Raw genomic sequence first — 15,920 nt, 5'->3', positions numbered from 1 at the left:
CTAGAAGGTACTGGTCACTGGTTCAGACGCAGACCTGTAACCTTGGGTGGTCACCAGATGGGTGAGCTGCATCCCACCTCCAGCTCGTTACCTGTCTCCCTGGTAGTCACCTCCTTGCTCCTGTCCCCCTGCCTCACCTTCCCTCTGTGGCCCCACTGGAGCCATTTGCTGATGCAGACGAAGAGCTGAAAATGAAGAAGTAAAAAAAAAAAAAAAAAAGCCTTCAAACATGCTGGTGCCAAGGGACTGAATTAGACTGGCACCATGCAGGCTGGAGGGACGCCATCCCAGGACAGCTGCTCCCCAGCAATGTGCAGAGCCTGATACAGGTTCAGAGGCTGCCTTAAACCCAACTAAAGTACTCAGCCTGTTTTGAAATCCACCCACAGACTTACTTTTTACAAACTCGGGAAGAAAATGGCAAACTAATCCTTTTTTTAAAAGGATGAGTCGGTTTCTTGTCACTCTCTGCACAGCTCAGGATATGATAGTTCCTTCTGCATAAATACAGATTGTTTCTTTTCACAACTTCCCTTTCATCAAACTGCTAGGAAGGCCCGGAGGTTGTTAAAATTGTGAAAGAAACTTGCTTCCCAATTAAGGTCAATCTCTTTTATCAGAGTCTTTGCATATAAACCTCACTTTCAGAGGGATTTCTATAAACTCCATCACCGTCTCTGACAAACTGGGAGATGCCCAAATCTCAGAAGAAGCCAGAGAAGTGGCTGACTTCTCCCTCGGCTCGCAGCACAAAGCAGGGATCTGATCTGTCATGATGACTGAGAACATGTCACAACAATCTGTTTGCATTCTTCAGGAAATAAAAACATCTTTCTCTCCTGGAGCTGTAAGCTAATTTGGAGATTTTGCAAGCTGACATGCAACCTGATTAAAATGACCTCAGGCCAACAATTCTTCTCAGGCAGCTCGACAATTAAAGTCTAGACCTATCTGTAGCCCAATTTTTTCTTCAAATCCCTTTTAGGGAGGAAAAAGTTCTGTGTTTTTATTTTTAAAAAAATATTTTAAAAAAAATATTTGGAATTTTTCCTTTACACTTTGCTTCTACTGTAGCAGGATGTGCTAAGGGGATCTATATTTTTTCACATTTTGAGCAGATGAAACTCATACACAGAAGCCCCGGTTTCTTGCCTGCTGGAAAAATATACTGAATATCCAACGGAGGAAATAATACATGAATAAACTTGAGGACTCCAAGAAATACCCAAGGCAATTTGTGGCCTACTTAAAGATGCTCTTCGAGTTTCCTGGGCAAGAATGTTGCGCCCTCAATTTTCCAGACTCAGTGGATATTTTAGTAATGGCCATTGTACGATTTAAATCACTTTCCTTTTTGCATTTCACAATTAGTTAAAGAGTGGTATCACTTTATTAATCTGCTGAGCTTATTTATTTATTTATTTATTTACTTTTTTTGTGAAAGCAGTGATTTGTAAAGCAGCAAGCAGTGAAAAATAAATGGGCATCTTCTGGCAGAATATTTGTCACCCCTTGTGCAACCCCTGAATTTAATTCGGTGGTTTGGGGAGACTTGGCAACTGGTCCATGAATATTTTATTGCCCATTACTTTCAAAATCACTGTTGCGATCCTTCATCCTAGGTAAGTCCAGAGGAGATTTCTCTTCTCCATTGCTGATTTGGCTCTGCTTGGATTATCAGCTGGTTTCCAGCTTGTCAACTGGCCAAGCTGATTGACAAGCTGTGTTTTGGGAATGCTCTTCGCAGCCTAATTAGACTCCCTGAAGGGCTTTATTTTTATTAATTCAAGTCATATACTTTTTAATTATGTACTAAATTGGAGTGGCTTACAGACTAACTCTTCAGCATCACCAAAATATCCCATACAGCTGCCATCAGCTCCAGGCCATGGGGGCAGTGTGGGAGCTTCTCTGGGCACTGGTGGCTTTATGCTGGGGACCCAGGTCCTTGTGTGCCTGTCCCCAAAGGTGGGAATCGCCCCTGGGTGCAGTTCAGAGCCTGGGTGAGGATGGTTTTCCCCACCCTGACCCTTCTGCCCAGCTCCAGGAGGGGGTGTGGGAGGTATCTCCTAGGGGTACAGACCCCAGGGAATGTCAGATGGAGGTTGGCAGAGGTGGTGGCAGGACAACTGATGGGGCCTTTCTTTGGGGTCAGGAAGATGTCCTGATGCTGCCATCCTCCTTTCCTGCTCTCCCTGTTCCCCTGGGGGGGGGCGGTCCTGGTGCTGGTGGGACCAGTCTGACCTTCAGCTGTCCCAGCCTCTTCCCCTGCTTGAGGACCTCATGTCCCTGTCCCGGTGGGGCCATGTGGCTGCCTTGCAGCATCCACAGGCTCCTTCCCCAAAGTGCCCCCATGCTGCAGCGTGTCCTGTGTGGGTATCCCAGTGCAAACTGTGTCCTGTGGCAGGAAGGAAACCACTGGAACATCTCCACCGCTTCCACCACCTCTGGGCTGGGAGGACTGGGAGCACCGTGGCTCTCCTGAGCTTGCCAGCTGCTTCAGCTGGGGACCTTTTTGGGGACCAACGCAGTTTTCAGTGAGTTTATGCCAAAGGGGAAAGGACAACCACCCTGCCCCGAGGAAGCTGGCCACACAGAAGCCAAGCCAGAAGCTTTTAAAAAAGAAGCAGCTGGACCCTGCTGTGGTGGGTGTGAAGCCTCACATCCCGTACCCGGGCTGGAAACCCCGTAAAAATCAGGAGCCGCGTTAACCAGAGAGCTTCTAAATCTTGCAAGAAATCACAGCTTAGCAGAGGACGCTGGATTCGTGGCGTCCACCTCTTACCGCTGTGTTTGGGTTAAAATCGGGGGGGATTTTAGAGCCCCGTGCCCCCGGCAGGGCAGGGCAGGGATTGCCGTCCCTCCATCCCCACCTAGCGGCCGCAGCCGGGGGCAGGGACCCGGGCGGAGGGGGGGGCCGGGGGGCAGAGCGGCTCCGGCGCTTCTCCCCATCAGCATCCACATCTATCCCCCCTCCCCGGGCGATTTTGGGGGGCTGGTTTAGAAGAAAGCAACCCCCGACTTGGAGGAGCCCTTCAGAAAGAAGCCCCTCCGGGTACACTCAATAATAACGTATATATATATTCTTTTTTTTTGGGGGTGTGTACGGAGGTGATGGAGCTTTTGGGGACCAGGCATGCTTCGGATCAGTCGATGTGCTTTGATTAATTTGTATATGAGCTCCTAATGACAAGGAGGCCTGCCAGGGTGCAGCTTCGCCGCAGAGCTGGCACCAGCTGCAGGCTCCGGCACAGCTACCGACGGAGGCAGCTTCCTTCGCTATCTCATTTATCATCGCTGCTTCCAGTCCAATTTTGTTCACGCCTTATGTTTTTGATTGTCTTGGATTAAACATTACCAGAGGAAATAATACTAATAGCCTTTCACTGTGAAAAAAATCAACTTCTAAGGCGTTTGTTATGGAAAGGATTATAATAAATTAAATGCTTAAACTAGCACTGTGCAAGCATTTTTGTCTTGGATCAAAATGTTTGCACTGGCTGTTTAAACATTTAATTTATTATAATGAGAAATATCATTGTAAAAATAAGCATGTTAATTAAACTTGAGTTTTGCAAATGTGAGTCATCCCATGTGGACACAGTATAATGAATATAGACAGGTAGAGTCTGCGTGCCCTTTTTTTTCTCATTAAGAAAATGAACATTTACATCTTTAAACCCTGCAGCTATTAGTTATTTTTAATGAACTGTGTTGCCATTTCAAAGTTAAGCTCTTATATGATGCAATCAGATATCGCTAGGTCAGGGAAGAACTTTGCTAATTAAGTTGCAGAGAAGTTCTTTGCCACAGATAATTGATTAAAGTTGTTACATGGATAATCAGTTTAGGTAGTTAAATAAATAAAAATAAATAACTGCTAATAAAACCCAGGTCATGGGAGGGTGGTAAAAAAAAAGCAGAGCCCTGGCCACCCTGGGTCCAACACATCCAAGAATTTGGAAGCTGTGAACTGAACCTCTTTGTGACCACCTGATGGCAAAGCGAGGGACCACAGGGACCCTTATAAAGGCAGTTTGGACAGTGGTGGTTTGCTGCCAGCATGGGTGAGCGAGGATGGAGGCAGGATCCTCTTTTCCTTTCAAGTGAAGTGTTTGAAAGTGTGTTTTTTGGCCTTCTTCTGCCACTGGTGCATCCTGCTGGTCTCGTCCTGGATTCACCGTCTATGCCAGTCTGTGTGCTGATGCTTAGACAAAAAGCATTTGGATTTAGTCCCAGCTCTCTCACAGATGCGTTGTGTTGCCTTGAACATGTTCCTTTCCCTCCTGGGCCTCCATAAAGTGCTCTGAGATACGAACCTGCAAATGGTAGGGGTAGTGTAACTCTGTTTTAATTAGCATCCCGCCCTGCTGTGCGTTCAGGGGTATCTCGGATCTCTTGTTATCGTGCCTTACTCGAACAGGCAAAGGTCACAGCAGGCCACCAGCCCTGGCTGAATGCCATTTCTGTAGTGGTCTAGCCCCCAAGGGAAGGAGGAGAAACATCTGTGGTAGAGCAGTGAAACTGAGCTCTGGGGAGGGAGGAGACCTCAGTGAGTTACTGCCCAGGAGCTGCAGCAAAGAGCTGGGGTGGGATGTCCTGCCCAGGGGCTGCTGGGGCAGAGGGACACAACAAATGAACCGTTCTCCCACATGCAGTGATTCAGGCAGTAACAAGTTTGTAGGGAAACACGATTTTAAGATCTTGATCTGTGGAGGTGCCTCATTGTGCTGTTCTCTAGTTGTCCAGTCTCTCTGCTTTTAGTGTCTGCTGTAGGGCTTTTGGAAGGTCGAGAGTCTTGAATTTCTTCCAAATCCAGTGGACATGTTTTGAATGAACAGAAAGGATGAAGTAAGCTGAGGAGCCTTTGTTATGTTTTGTGCACAGATAGAATTGGTTATTTCACTGGGGAGAGTCCTTCAAAAACAACAGCCTCCAGACAGCTTAGTTCCATATCACATGGGCCCCTCTCTCCTGTCCCACCAAACTCTTTTCCTTTCACAGTGAGTGGGAGGGAGAAGAGTTGTTCACATGAAGGGAGGAAGCTGTTGTCCTTTCTTCACTCTGTCAAAGTTTTACAGGGTTGTCCATCATCACAACCTCTGCCAACCTCCCACAGAGTTCCCCTCTTTCTGCAGAAGCAAATTCACGCTAGCCCTGAAGCATTTTGCTTCAGCCATGGGGAGCATTTCTACACAGAGAGGGAGGTTCTGCCCCTGGGGCCCTCCACACCCTTGGGATGGAGCACACGGCTGGGGTTACAGCAGCTGCCCACAGAGCTTGTGGTCCCAGGATCAGGACGGTGGAGGCGGGCAGGGGCAGCTTGGCAGAGACCTACAGGGACAAATGTCATTTCTAGCACTCATCTTAAGGCCATCCACCCCAAGACCCTGGCAAGCTGCAAAAGTTTTGGTGCCCAGCCATTTGTGGTGGGCAGAAAGGCTGTTCCTGCTATGTGCCTGTTATAGATCTGGAAGAAAACCAGGACATGGCTTTGCTATGGTGAGAACTGCGGCCTCTGAAACCACCTGTGAGCTCATGCCATGACTGAAATGCCAAAATCCCATGGCACTCAAGTAACCCAGAGGACAAATGTGAATGGAAAATCTTATTGCTGAGGTCCAATATGATGGTTTAAGAAGCACATGTAAGCTGTAAGCCAGCAGTTTCATGGCTGAAGGTAGCTGGAGAGATAATGTAGAGATCGGAAGAAGTCACCCAGAAGGGGAGTCCACCTCTGGCCTCCAGCACATTCACCCTGGTTATGCGGCATGGGTGAAGGCAACGAAGGAAAACCAGGCTTGGAACAGAGATCTGTTTTCAAATCTGCATGATGGAGTTGCCAAAAAAAAATCCACATCTTTTATATGTGTTTGACTATGGCACCATACGCGGTTACTTCCCTACCTTGCAAGGAGGCCGACAGGTCCTCCTTGCTCCAAAAGTACCAGCAGGACACAGCAGCAGCTGACTCATGAGTGGCTTTTGCCTGTTGCAGGCTAAAAAGCTGCTTTTCTCAATTCAGTGGCCATCTGCCCCCTTTCTATTTCAGCTCCCAGGACTGTCACCTTCCCCACAGCATGGAACAAACCACTGAAACCAGCCCCCTCCCAGTCGCTGCATCCCTACCTCCCCAAGACATTGTCTCCATCTCTCTGCTTTGCTTGTGAGCTCTTTGGAAGTGCTCTTTCTTGCTACGAATATCAGATGGGCAGCATGCCCTAGGAGCCCTGAGAGCAGTGGGGATCCCACTGCCACAGGCGCCACAGGCACCACAGACAGGGCAGGGAGTGCCAAACCGGCCTCTTGCACCTATCAGCAAGGATGGGTGCATGGAAGGATTCTTAAGGAGGGGGAAACCCACCTCCAGGGAGCTTCTCCAAAGCTTCCTCTTAAATAAGGAACACCTATATTTGGTATATATGGAGGGAAGTATCACTTTCCTCTCTCCAGTTACCAGTCCACATTCTTCAACCTAGATTTGGGCTTAGGTAACATTTGGGGAGTGAGCTGGCTGTATCACTAGTGCTACTATGCATTTAACACATCCAAAAGCGTTAGGTTCCTCCTTGGCCAACCTTGAAATTGCCTGGAAACCTCCAGAGGTTTTACATTACATATAGGCTGATCTAATTGTTGGCTGCTGCCCAAAAGCACAGTCCTGCCTTCTTCCACAGGGGTCCTCCCACAGTTCGCCCCCTCCCTGACTGCATCTGACATTTGCCTGACCACTGGGTGAGCTAAATGTGCACAAGTCAACCCAGTTTTGGTGCTTTTGTATGGTGCTTCTGAGCCCTCGGGCAGGAGAATTGCCTGGGTGCTGGTGGCAAACGAGTCATGGAAACATGAATATGTCTTATCTGAGATGATGGGATTAAATCTTCCGTCCTGGAGGTCACAGGCATATCCTCTCACAAGCACGAGTGCTGCCACCCCATTTTACTGTTGGTCCTGCAGCTGGAGATTGTGCTGCAGAAACCAGAATTAGGCACCTCGTGGGTGGTGTTTGAATCCATCGCACACTGGTAAAGACACAACATCCTCTTGAAAGCATTCAGGAGTCATAGGAGAGAAAGCAGGTCAGAGGGAACTTGACTTTTTTTTTTTTTTTTTTAAATACCACAGGAGGCATCTCAGATCTTGTTTCCTTGGTGTGTTTACATGTTTTAGCATTGCTTGTCTTTAGCTAGAATAAGAAACCATGCAGGAGATCTCTCCTGCTGTACCGGATCAAGGCTGATACGGTCAGTCTTCAGTCAAGTTCCCTTGACAACCCTCTCTTAGTGCCAAAAGCAGGCAGTGCTGCCCCTGCTGTGCCTTGCCTGAGGTCTCCAGGGTATTGTACCTGCATCGTCATAGCTGTGTAGATACTACTGAAAACACTTCTGTGCTTGTGCTGTTTTAGTCCTCTCCCTTGTTGCTAAAGAAATTGGACATTGGCCTCTAGTTGTGAGTCTGCTGGTCTCGTGTAGCCAGGCTTGATGCCACCAGTAGGTATCTCCACTCTCTGAAGATCTCTACACCTCTGGTAGGTGGCTACCGGAGACTTCTGTGGGAGCGGGCTTGGGTTCAGTGATAGGGCCGATGCCACACCATGCTTGGTGAATAAATGGAGTTTAATTGACAGGCCTGCATAAACTTCTGAAGTATGAGAGCAAAAATATCAATTATGTTAATTAACAAATAAAAGGAAAAAAACCTACGACATACACAGTGAAATAGCATCAACAAATCAAACACTTGATTCAAGGACCCTGCCTGGGAGCTAAGCCTTGGATCCCCATCTCCACTCATCTGCACTTTGGATGATTTATGCTGTTACTTGGGGGATCCTGGGGATTTCTCTTACCTAATTTAGGCATCTGAATGTTAAAGGAGCTTGGGCAGGCAAAGTGAAGAACAGGAGCCTCAGTGGTTCACCTAAGTTGTCCCCATTGCTCCTCTCCAAGACATGACATGAAGCTCTCGGGAAGAGGTCCATGAATTCTCACTAACTAGAGAGTCACCACAAAGGGGGTGGCTCAGACTGAAATGCTGAACTTCAACCTTGGCAGATGAACCCCACATTTTACTGGCCGCACCCAGGACCCCAGACCAGACAAACCCATACTCTGATGAGACTAGATGCCAAAAGGCTGCTTTGAGAGCAGGAATAGGTGTTTTTTTTGCCCCCACTCTGTGACTGCCTCACTTTCAGGTGGCCCAAATTCCTTGCCAGACAAAGAGGAATATTACAGCATGCTGTAGAAGTGCAGAGGCTGTGCTGCAGACACAGAGCGTGAGCTGGGCACCTCAACTCAACCACTCTACAGCAGCAGTTACCTCCAAGCCAGGAGAGCCTAGGGACTTGCTTTGAAGGTGTTGCGGTATGTATCGCAGGCATTCCAACTGGATCATGAAGAACTAGCTTATCAGACTGCCCTCCTTTTTTGGCAGAGAGCCTTTTCCTCTCTGCTTTCAGAGTTACGACTAATTACTCCTCATGTGGGCTTGCTGCTCTGAATCACTGATGATTAGCTGGCAGAGAGGCTCCGAGCCTTCCTTCTCAGCACCAACCCTTCAGCCCCAACTTCAGCTCTAAATTTAACCAAGACGACCCTCTTAGTTAATTAGATGCATCCTGGTTTTTACTACCACATTTCGATAAATCACCAGTCTCGTCCATTCTCCTGATCATAAAAACTCTATCACAGGCATTGCTTCCCAGTCTCGTCTTGCAGCAGCTTGATATCAATCCCCTTCAGATACGTGCACGACAACAGAGCCTCTGATGCTCTCTGCCCACCACAACTCTTCATGCAGAGTCTTTTATGAAGTCCCTGCTAAAACTCAGAGAGTGTGCATGAAAACTTGGTCAGGCTCTGCCACCCTTGCCATGCTTGAGAAAGCTGAAGTCAGGGGAGAAAGGAAATTTCTCTCTGTTAAGTGACACGCAGGCAGGATATTGTTTTCTGCTTACAAAGTCTAATAAGGCCTTGTTTATGTCTAAGAAGGCTTTATATTTTCTTTGTGAGTCATCTTCTATATATATATGCACCATGTTAATTGGGCATCTAATTGAAAAACTAATGATAAAAAACAAAGCTTTGTCACGTACAATTTTCTAGATTATTGACATATATAAAATGTGAAGTTATATACTCAAAGTGAGGAGCAATTCTTCCTTTCAGAAATGTCTATGTTAATATTAAAACTCTAAAATAAGTATTATCACTGGTATAAGCAGTTTTGAACACATGCTTGTTTGTTTCATTAAATGCTATTCCACTCATGATTTCTGCAGAAAGATTTGATGTCTGCTTTTTGCTTGAAAGCTTTGAGGGGAGGGAATTTCTAAACTAGGTATTATTATTATTATTATTTTTGTTCAGATCTTTGTCATTACTGGAAAGAGGCAAAATATATATCAGAGAATCTCAACGTAATCATCTATTTTTTCTATTGTATGCACAAATATAAAACTTTTTCTCTTGGTATATAGACAGGTGTATGTAACTCAAACATAAGTTACTCTCTTTTGGTACAGCCGCTTTAACCATGTGTAAACCTATAAGCACAGTACCTGTGCAGCTTTACCCAAAGCAGTCTTAGCCATATGAAAAAGCAAGGCGCTCAAGTGGTTGCTGATGCAAAGACGTTTTTCGCATCATGAACGCTTCAGCTGACTGACGTAGTTTCATTCAAGTTACACTGATTACCACCAGCAGAGGATCAGGCTGGAAGAGCTCAGCCCAGGCAGCAAAAAGCAAAGGCCAGCTCTAGCATGTAGCTTTCCTTTCTCTGCACCCCATCTTTACAAACTCTAGAGCTACATCTCCAGTGAGGTGGTGCTGGAGATGAGGAACAGGTGAGACCAGAGGAAGCATCCTTCACACTCCTCCCCCCCACATTTTTCTGCATAAAACAGTTTTGTTGAGCTGCGAAGACGTACAAGGTTTGAAGCACAAAAATCCATGGACAGATCCCTCCAACTCATCACAAAACCTTTATTAGTGTTTATCAGTGACACAGATTACAGGAACCAAAGTCAATTAAATAACATTTAAACTGACCACAGACTCAAGAAATACAAGTCACATTTGGCAAGTCAAACTTCTCAGTACACTGGGTTGCTTAGGTTATTATACTGTGAAAGAGGAATTTCCCTTACAAGATTCTACATATTCAGGATATTATTAATTATTGTGTCTTTCAGACAGTTCCTTTGGCAAGAATTCCCATTTTTGATCTTTTATTATATAAAAATATAACCAATTTTTCATTATGTACAAACATTACATTACACACTGTACAGGTTAAAAACACTACAAAAATGGCAGGCCATGGGCAAACCAAAATTGAAAAAAAAATAATGTAGAAAACATCAAAAGAAAAAAAAAAATTAAATACTGCACATTTCATAAAAATTACATTAACTACAAACAATTCTTTTTTTTTTTGTTTGTTTGCAAATACCAAACAGTACCGACGTGATTGGAAATCTTTCCCAACAACTTCATGTTTTAAGGCACATCTTGCATATTTACACGTACAACACCGGATCTGGTCAATAACTTAAAGGCTCCCAGGAGCAACCGAGTTGTGTGCGTGTGGGGACATGTATGGGGCTGGGGGACGGGTAGGGCTACACTTTCTCAGTTGTGTCAGTCTGGGGACCCAGGTATCTAGTCGAGGGGGCTGGGTAGAGGGGCACCCCGATCTCCTGGAGGTCAGGGAGCCGTGCGGGACGCGGTGGGGAGAGCAGCGTGATCGTCCGGTCAAAGTCCCTATGCAGCACCTTCTCGTAGACACTCTGGAGCCCCACTGTCTTCGGCAGCTGGGCCTGGTAAAAGTTGTCCCTGCGGAGGGGGTCCCTGGGCAAGGACGTGCTTTTGCAGAAGGTGGAGAGGGGTGCCGACGGGTGGGGAGAGGGGTGGGGGTTGGCTCGGCCACAGGACGGGCTCCAGCAGCGGTCCGAGTGACCCAGGATCTTGCACTCAGCTGTACAAGCCCACAGACCTAGAGGGAGCGAGAAACCTGTGGTTACTGCAGGAACAAACCCGTGCCATCCGTAATCCTCAGAGTTATCAATCACGGGATGACTCAACGCGCTGTGCTGACAGCGGGAGTTGGGAAGCGATGCTCTATGGCGCAATGAAAAGGCACACTGGGGAAGGTAGGGCTACGTCATTTTACTACGTGCGCTTCTCACAGTTCAACTTTCAGGGAAAATTTTTGGAGAGGGGAAAAAAAGAAAAAGCACACAGTTCTAAAGCACTTCCAGCTCTGCTAATTTACGCTGGATGCTCGGTGCGGAGAGAAACCAGCATTTAGCAGCCTGCTTGGAAGAGGCAGGCAGTTTGAGTCAGGCAGCTCTGGAGGGAAGTATCAGGTTCCCTTCCCCACCAGCCCCAGCTATTTGCAGCACCCTAACAGGTCCCTCCATGCACCTCCCTGTCCATCTGTCCAGACGGATGGGAGCGGGGGCTGACTCCTTACCATTCTGCATGTGCGTGATGAGCTCCTTCTTCAGGGCATCTCCGCTGATGTCCGAGTCACTGTCATTGAAATCGCTGTCGCCTTTGCCACTGTCTTTGCCACTGAACTTCTCTGACTCTCGGCCAGAGATGGTGTTGAAGGAGTGCCCCTTCCAGATGGCCACGGGGGGAGCGGTCTCTTTGCCAAAGCTCGGAGCAGCAGCAAAACCCTGCTGGGGTGGGGGGGTCAAAGGAGAGGGAAGAAGTATAGGGTAAATTGACATCAGAACTGTATCTCTGAGATTTACATCCTCCCCCCCTTCATCCACAAACCCCTCCTTCTACCCTCCCCTTCCCAGGACATGGCAGGATCTTACCTCCCCGCTGGGTGCTCTGAGCCTCTTCTGACCCTCGTAGAGGCCAGCGCTGTCGCTGCTGCTCTCGGCAGCAGAGATCTCTTCGGCTGCCGGAGAAGGGTCGGGGCTGGTGAAAGAGGTTTTGCTGGGAAAGGTTCGTACCTCAAACATATTTCCCCTCGGGCTGCTGTCCTCCTGCCGGCCCTTCTCCAGGTGGGAGATGTCTATCTGCTCCTTCAAGGAGGTGCTGTTTTTGATCTCGTTCCCCTTCTTGCGCCTGTTGCAGGTGGTGGCGATGGTGATGATAGCCACCAGGAGGAGGGTGCAGCTGCCTGCCAGGACGATGATCACGATCAGAGGGATGTCCCACTGCAAAGCCTTTCCTTCCCAGGAGCTGGGCTTGGCTACCTCCTGAATACTGGAAGGAGCAGTGGCAGTCACCAGGAAGTTGACCGTGGCAGTCGTGGCCAGAGGGGGTCTGCCATTGTCTGTCACAGTGAGGATGACCTTGAACAGCTGTCCCAGGTCTTCAGAGAGGTCGCCCCTCAGCACAATGTCCCCAGTGCTTGGGTTGATGGTGAAAAGGTCTTGCTGGGGCTCTTCCAGGAAGGCAAAGGTGAGCTCAGCATTGGCCCCATCATCCGCATCTCGAGCTTTGATCTGGGCCACCAGGGAGTCACGGGAGGTCTTGCTGGACACGCCGATTTCCACTGACCCATTGGTGAGCACTGGGTGGATGATGACCGGAGGGTTATCGTTCTGGTCCACCATCCTCACCTTGACAAGAGTGCTGCTGGAGAGCTGCGGGGAGCCTCCATCAGTGGCCTGGATCCTCAGGTCCAGCTGCTTGAGTATCTCATAGTTGAACGTCCTAAGGGCGTAGATGGCCCCAGTAGCGGGATCCACTGAGACATAGGTGGAGATGGGGGCCCCCATGACTTGGGTCTCCAGTAGTCGGTAGGTGACCTTACCATTGTGGCCAAGATCGGGGTCTCGGGCCACCACAGTGGTGATGTAGGCACCTGGGGGGTTGTTCTCTGGCACGGCCACCTCGTAGAGGGGCTTGGCAAAGAGTGGTGCGTTGTCATTCTCATCGCTTACCCGCACTGTGTACTGGCGGACGGTCTTGAAGGGCGGTGAGCCCAGGTCCTCAGCCACCACGGTGAGGTTATACTCAGGGATGCGCTCACGGTCCAGCGCTGCTGTGGTGACGATCATGTAGCTGTCCTCATAGGCACGCTGCAGGGCGAAGTGGTCATGGCCACGGAGGCTGCAGCGCACCTGCCCATTGGCGCCCGAGTCACGGTCGGAGGCACTGACCAGGGCCACGAAGCTCTCGCTGGCCGCTGCCTCGCTGACGTAGGCCACGCCAGCGGCGCTGCCGGCACCACGGAGGGCACTGATGCTGATACGTGGCGCGTTGTCGTTGACATCGGCAAGGCGCACGATGACAGTGCAGGTGGCAGCACGGGGGCTGGCACCACGGTCCTGGGCACGCACGTCCAGCTCGTAGGTGCGGGTGCGCTCATAGTCCACAGCGGCCTCCAGTGTCAGGCGGCCAGAGCGTGGGTCGAGGCGGAAGAGCCGCCGTGCCTCAGGGGGCACCTGGCTGCCAAAAGCGTAGACCACCTCCCCATTGGGGCCCTCATCAGGGTCATCGGCATCCAGGTCGAGCAGCAGGGAGCCAGGTGGTGCATCCTCGGGCAGCTCCACCGTGACCGAGCCCCGGGCGAAGGTGGGGCTGTTGTCATTGGCGTCGAGCACACGGACATGCACGGTGGCTGTGCCCGAGCGTGCTGGGCTGCCACCATCCTTGGCCACCAGCTCCAGGGTGTAGGAGGGCTGGCGCTCACGGTCCAGCTCCTGGAGCAGCACCAGGTCGGCACAGCGTGCCCCGTCCGCCCGTGTCTGCGCCTCCACGCCGAAGTGGCTGTTGAGGGAGACCTGGAAGCTCTGGATGGAATTGGAGCCCACATCCTCGTCCACTGCCACCTCCAGTGGGAGGCGCGTGCCAGGCGCGGCGCTCTCCGACACCTCCAGTGTCATCTGCGCCCGGGGGAAGCGGGGCGCATTGTCATTGATGTCGCGCACCTCCAGCTCCACGTGCACCAGGCGGTAGCGCTCCCGCCAGCAGCTCACCACGTCGAAGGCCAGCACGCACTGCGGGGCCTGCCCGCACAGCCGCTCCCGGTCCAGCCCCGCTTCGCCGATGCTCAGCTGCCCGTCCTCCTCCCGCACCCGCACCAGCGAGCTGTTGCTGAACTGCCGCATCAGTCGGAAGCTCATCTCCCCGGGAGCCTTCACCGGCATCTCATCGGCCAGCGTGCCGATCACCGTGCCCGGAGCCCCTTCTTCGTCGGTGCGGTACCTCACCGTCTTGCAGCGGGACACGGCCAGCAAGCAGCTGGCTGCCAGCAGCCGCAGCGGGCCCATGGCACCCGCGGGGCGCAGAGATGGACGCGGATCCACTCACCCACCACCGCCGTCTGCGCCCCTCCGCGCCCCGGCGCCGCCTTTAATAGACGGCGCTATGCAAATGGCGGCCCGGAGGAGCCAATGGGAGCGGCGCGGGGGGCGCCGCCCGGACACCCCCTCCGCGGGGCGGCTGCGGCGGCCGGGGCGGCGGGCTGCGCGGGGCGCCCGCCTTTGTTCGCGCTAACTCTCCGAGGCGGGGGGCTGATTTCGGCATTTTTTTTCTTTTTTTCCCCCCTCCCATTTTTTTTCCGCTTTTTATTTTCTATGTATTTTCTCTTCCCCCCCCCCCCCCCTATTTTTTATTTCTTTTTCTGCTTTTCTATTTCTTTTTTCTGCTTTTTTTTTTTTTTTTTTTTTTTATTTTCTCTCTCTCTTTCCCCCCTTTCTTTCTTTCCTCCCCCTCCTTTTCCCTCCTTTCCCTCCGGAGGCTCCCGGCGGCGGACAGGTGCTGCCGTGGGCTGTGCCGTGCCGTGCCGTAACATCCCGTGCCGTCACACCTCATCCCGTGCCGTGACATCCCATGCCGTGCCGTGACATCCCGTCCCATACCGTGCCATGGCATCCCGTGCCGTGACATCCCGTGCCGTGGCATCCCGTGACATCCCATCCCATCCCGTGCCGTGCCGTGCCGTGCCGGTCCGCGGGAGGGTGCGGGCGGGCGCCGGCCGGCTCAGCGGGGCGCGGCCGGGGGGGTTTCGGTCGTTTTCTCATCCGCGCCCGCGGTGGTGTGTTCCTCGCGTGAGAGCCTGTGATCCGCGCTGTAAGTCGCCTTTCAGGAGATGTCCCCGCATGCTTTAGTATGCATGTCACCGCCCGCGTTTCTTAAGCCTGGGGCACTAGCAGGCGAAAGGGAAAAAAAAAAAAAGAAAGAAAGAAAGAAAGACAGAAAAAAAAGTTCCAAATAGGATTTAGCATAAGCTTGAGGAGATTTGGAAAGGTTTCAAAGATCAGGCTGTATCAAAGGCTTATGAAGCCCTCGTTAGCTGCAGAAATATAATAGCATGGCAGGCTATCCCATTTGAGGAACCAATGTCTGTATTATTTCACTATGACAGGCTAAAGGGAGAGAAAGTTGAACAGTTTCCACAGAGGAGTTGGACTAAGTTGAATATAATGAGCAAACGCCACATGTATCCATTATGTCCCCCTATTCATTCCCAATCACTGCCATAACTCTTTGACTAAACGATGATGAGCGCTGAATTACACACAATGCCCAGCTCATATTAAAATACATTTAAGACCTATCCCTCCTGGTGCCCTGTTACGCCTATTCACGGGATTTTCTTTTTTGTCCTAATAGGGCCTCTCTGGGAAGCAACACCAGCCTCGTTCCACCAGAACAAAATAACAGCATGAGGCTGAAACCTGGCACGGACCGGGGGAACGAAGCCATCTGCCCGCCGCTGCACCGGGGTCCCCGAAAGCCGCGTGTCCTTCCTCCATCCTCCTCCTCCTCCTCTTCCTCCTCCTCCCCTCCATCCTCTCCTCTTCCTCGAACGGGACGGACCAGCGGGGCCGGGGGACGGATGGGGGTCTCCAGCCCCGGTTCCTTCCCCTTTCCCGGCTCCCTCCCCGCCCCAGGGGGCTCCCCGGGGTCCCCTCTGGCCGCGGAGTTGCGCTGCGCGGGGGT

The 15,920-nt window shown here is 50.7% G+C and overlaps 1 protein-coding gene across 4 annotated transcripts; it reads right to left on the bottom strand.

The window, feature by feature from the left end:
* Positions 1-9,966: 9,966 nt before the first annotated feature.
* PCDH8 (protocadherin 8) lies at positions 9,967-14,301 on the bottom strand. Of its 4 annotated transcripts, none has more exons than XM_040540908.1 (3): positions 11,834-14,301; positions 11,479-11,689; positions 9,967-10,998 (listed from the first exon to the last, which is right to left on the bottom strand). In XM_040540908.1, the coding sequence occupies exons 1-3, from the start codon at positions 14,243-14,245 to the stop codon at positions 10,625-10,627; spliced, it is 2,997 nt and encodes a 998-aa protein (XP_040396842.1). In that variant the 5' UTR covers positions 14,246-14,301; the 3' UTR covers positions 9,967-10,624. The 4 variants fall into 4 exon arrangements, with proteins under 4 accessions (XP_040396842.1, XP_040396852.1, XP_040396861.1 ...); XM_040540918.1 differs by having other exon boundaries at positions 11,479-11,686; XM_040540927.1 differs by having other exon boundaries at positions 11,975-14,301.
* Between the last annotated feature and the right edge of the window lie 1,619 nt (positions 14,302-15,920).

This window comes from Cygnus olor, chromosome 1 (assembly GCF_009769625.2).
Source record: "Cygnus olor isolate bCygOlo1 chromosome 1, bCygOlo1.pri.v2, whole genome shotgun sequence".
Lineage (NCBI taxonomy): Eukaryota > Metazoa > Chordata > Aves > Anseriformes > Anatidae > Cygnus > Cygnus olor.
The sequence above is the reverse complement of the archived record's forward strand: the minus strand, read 5'-3'. Positions and strand labels throughout refer to the sequence as shown.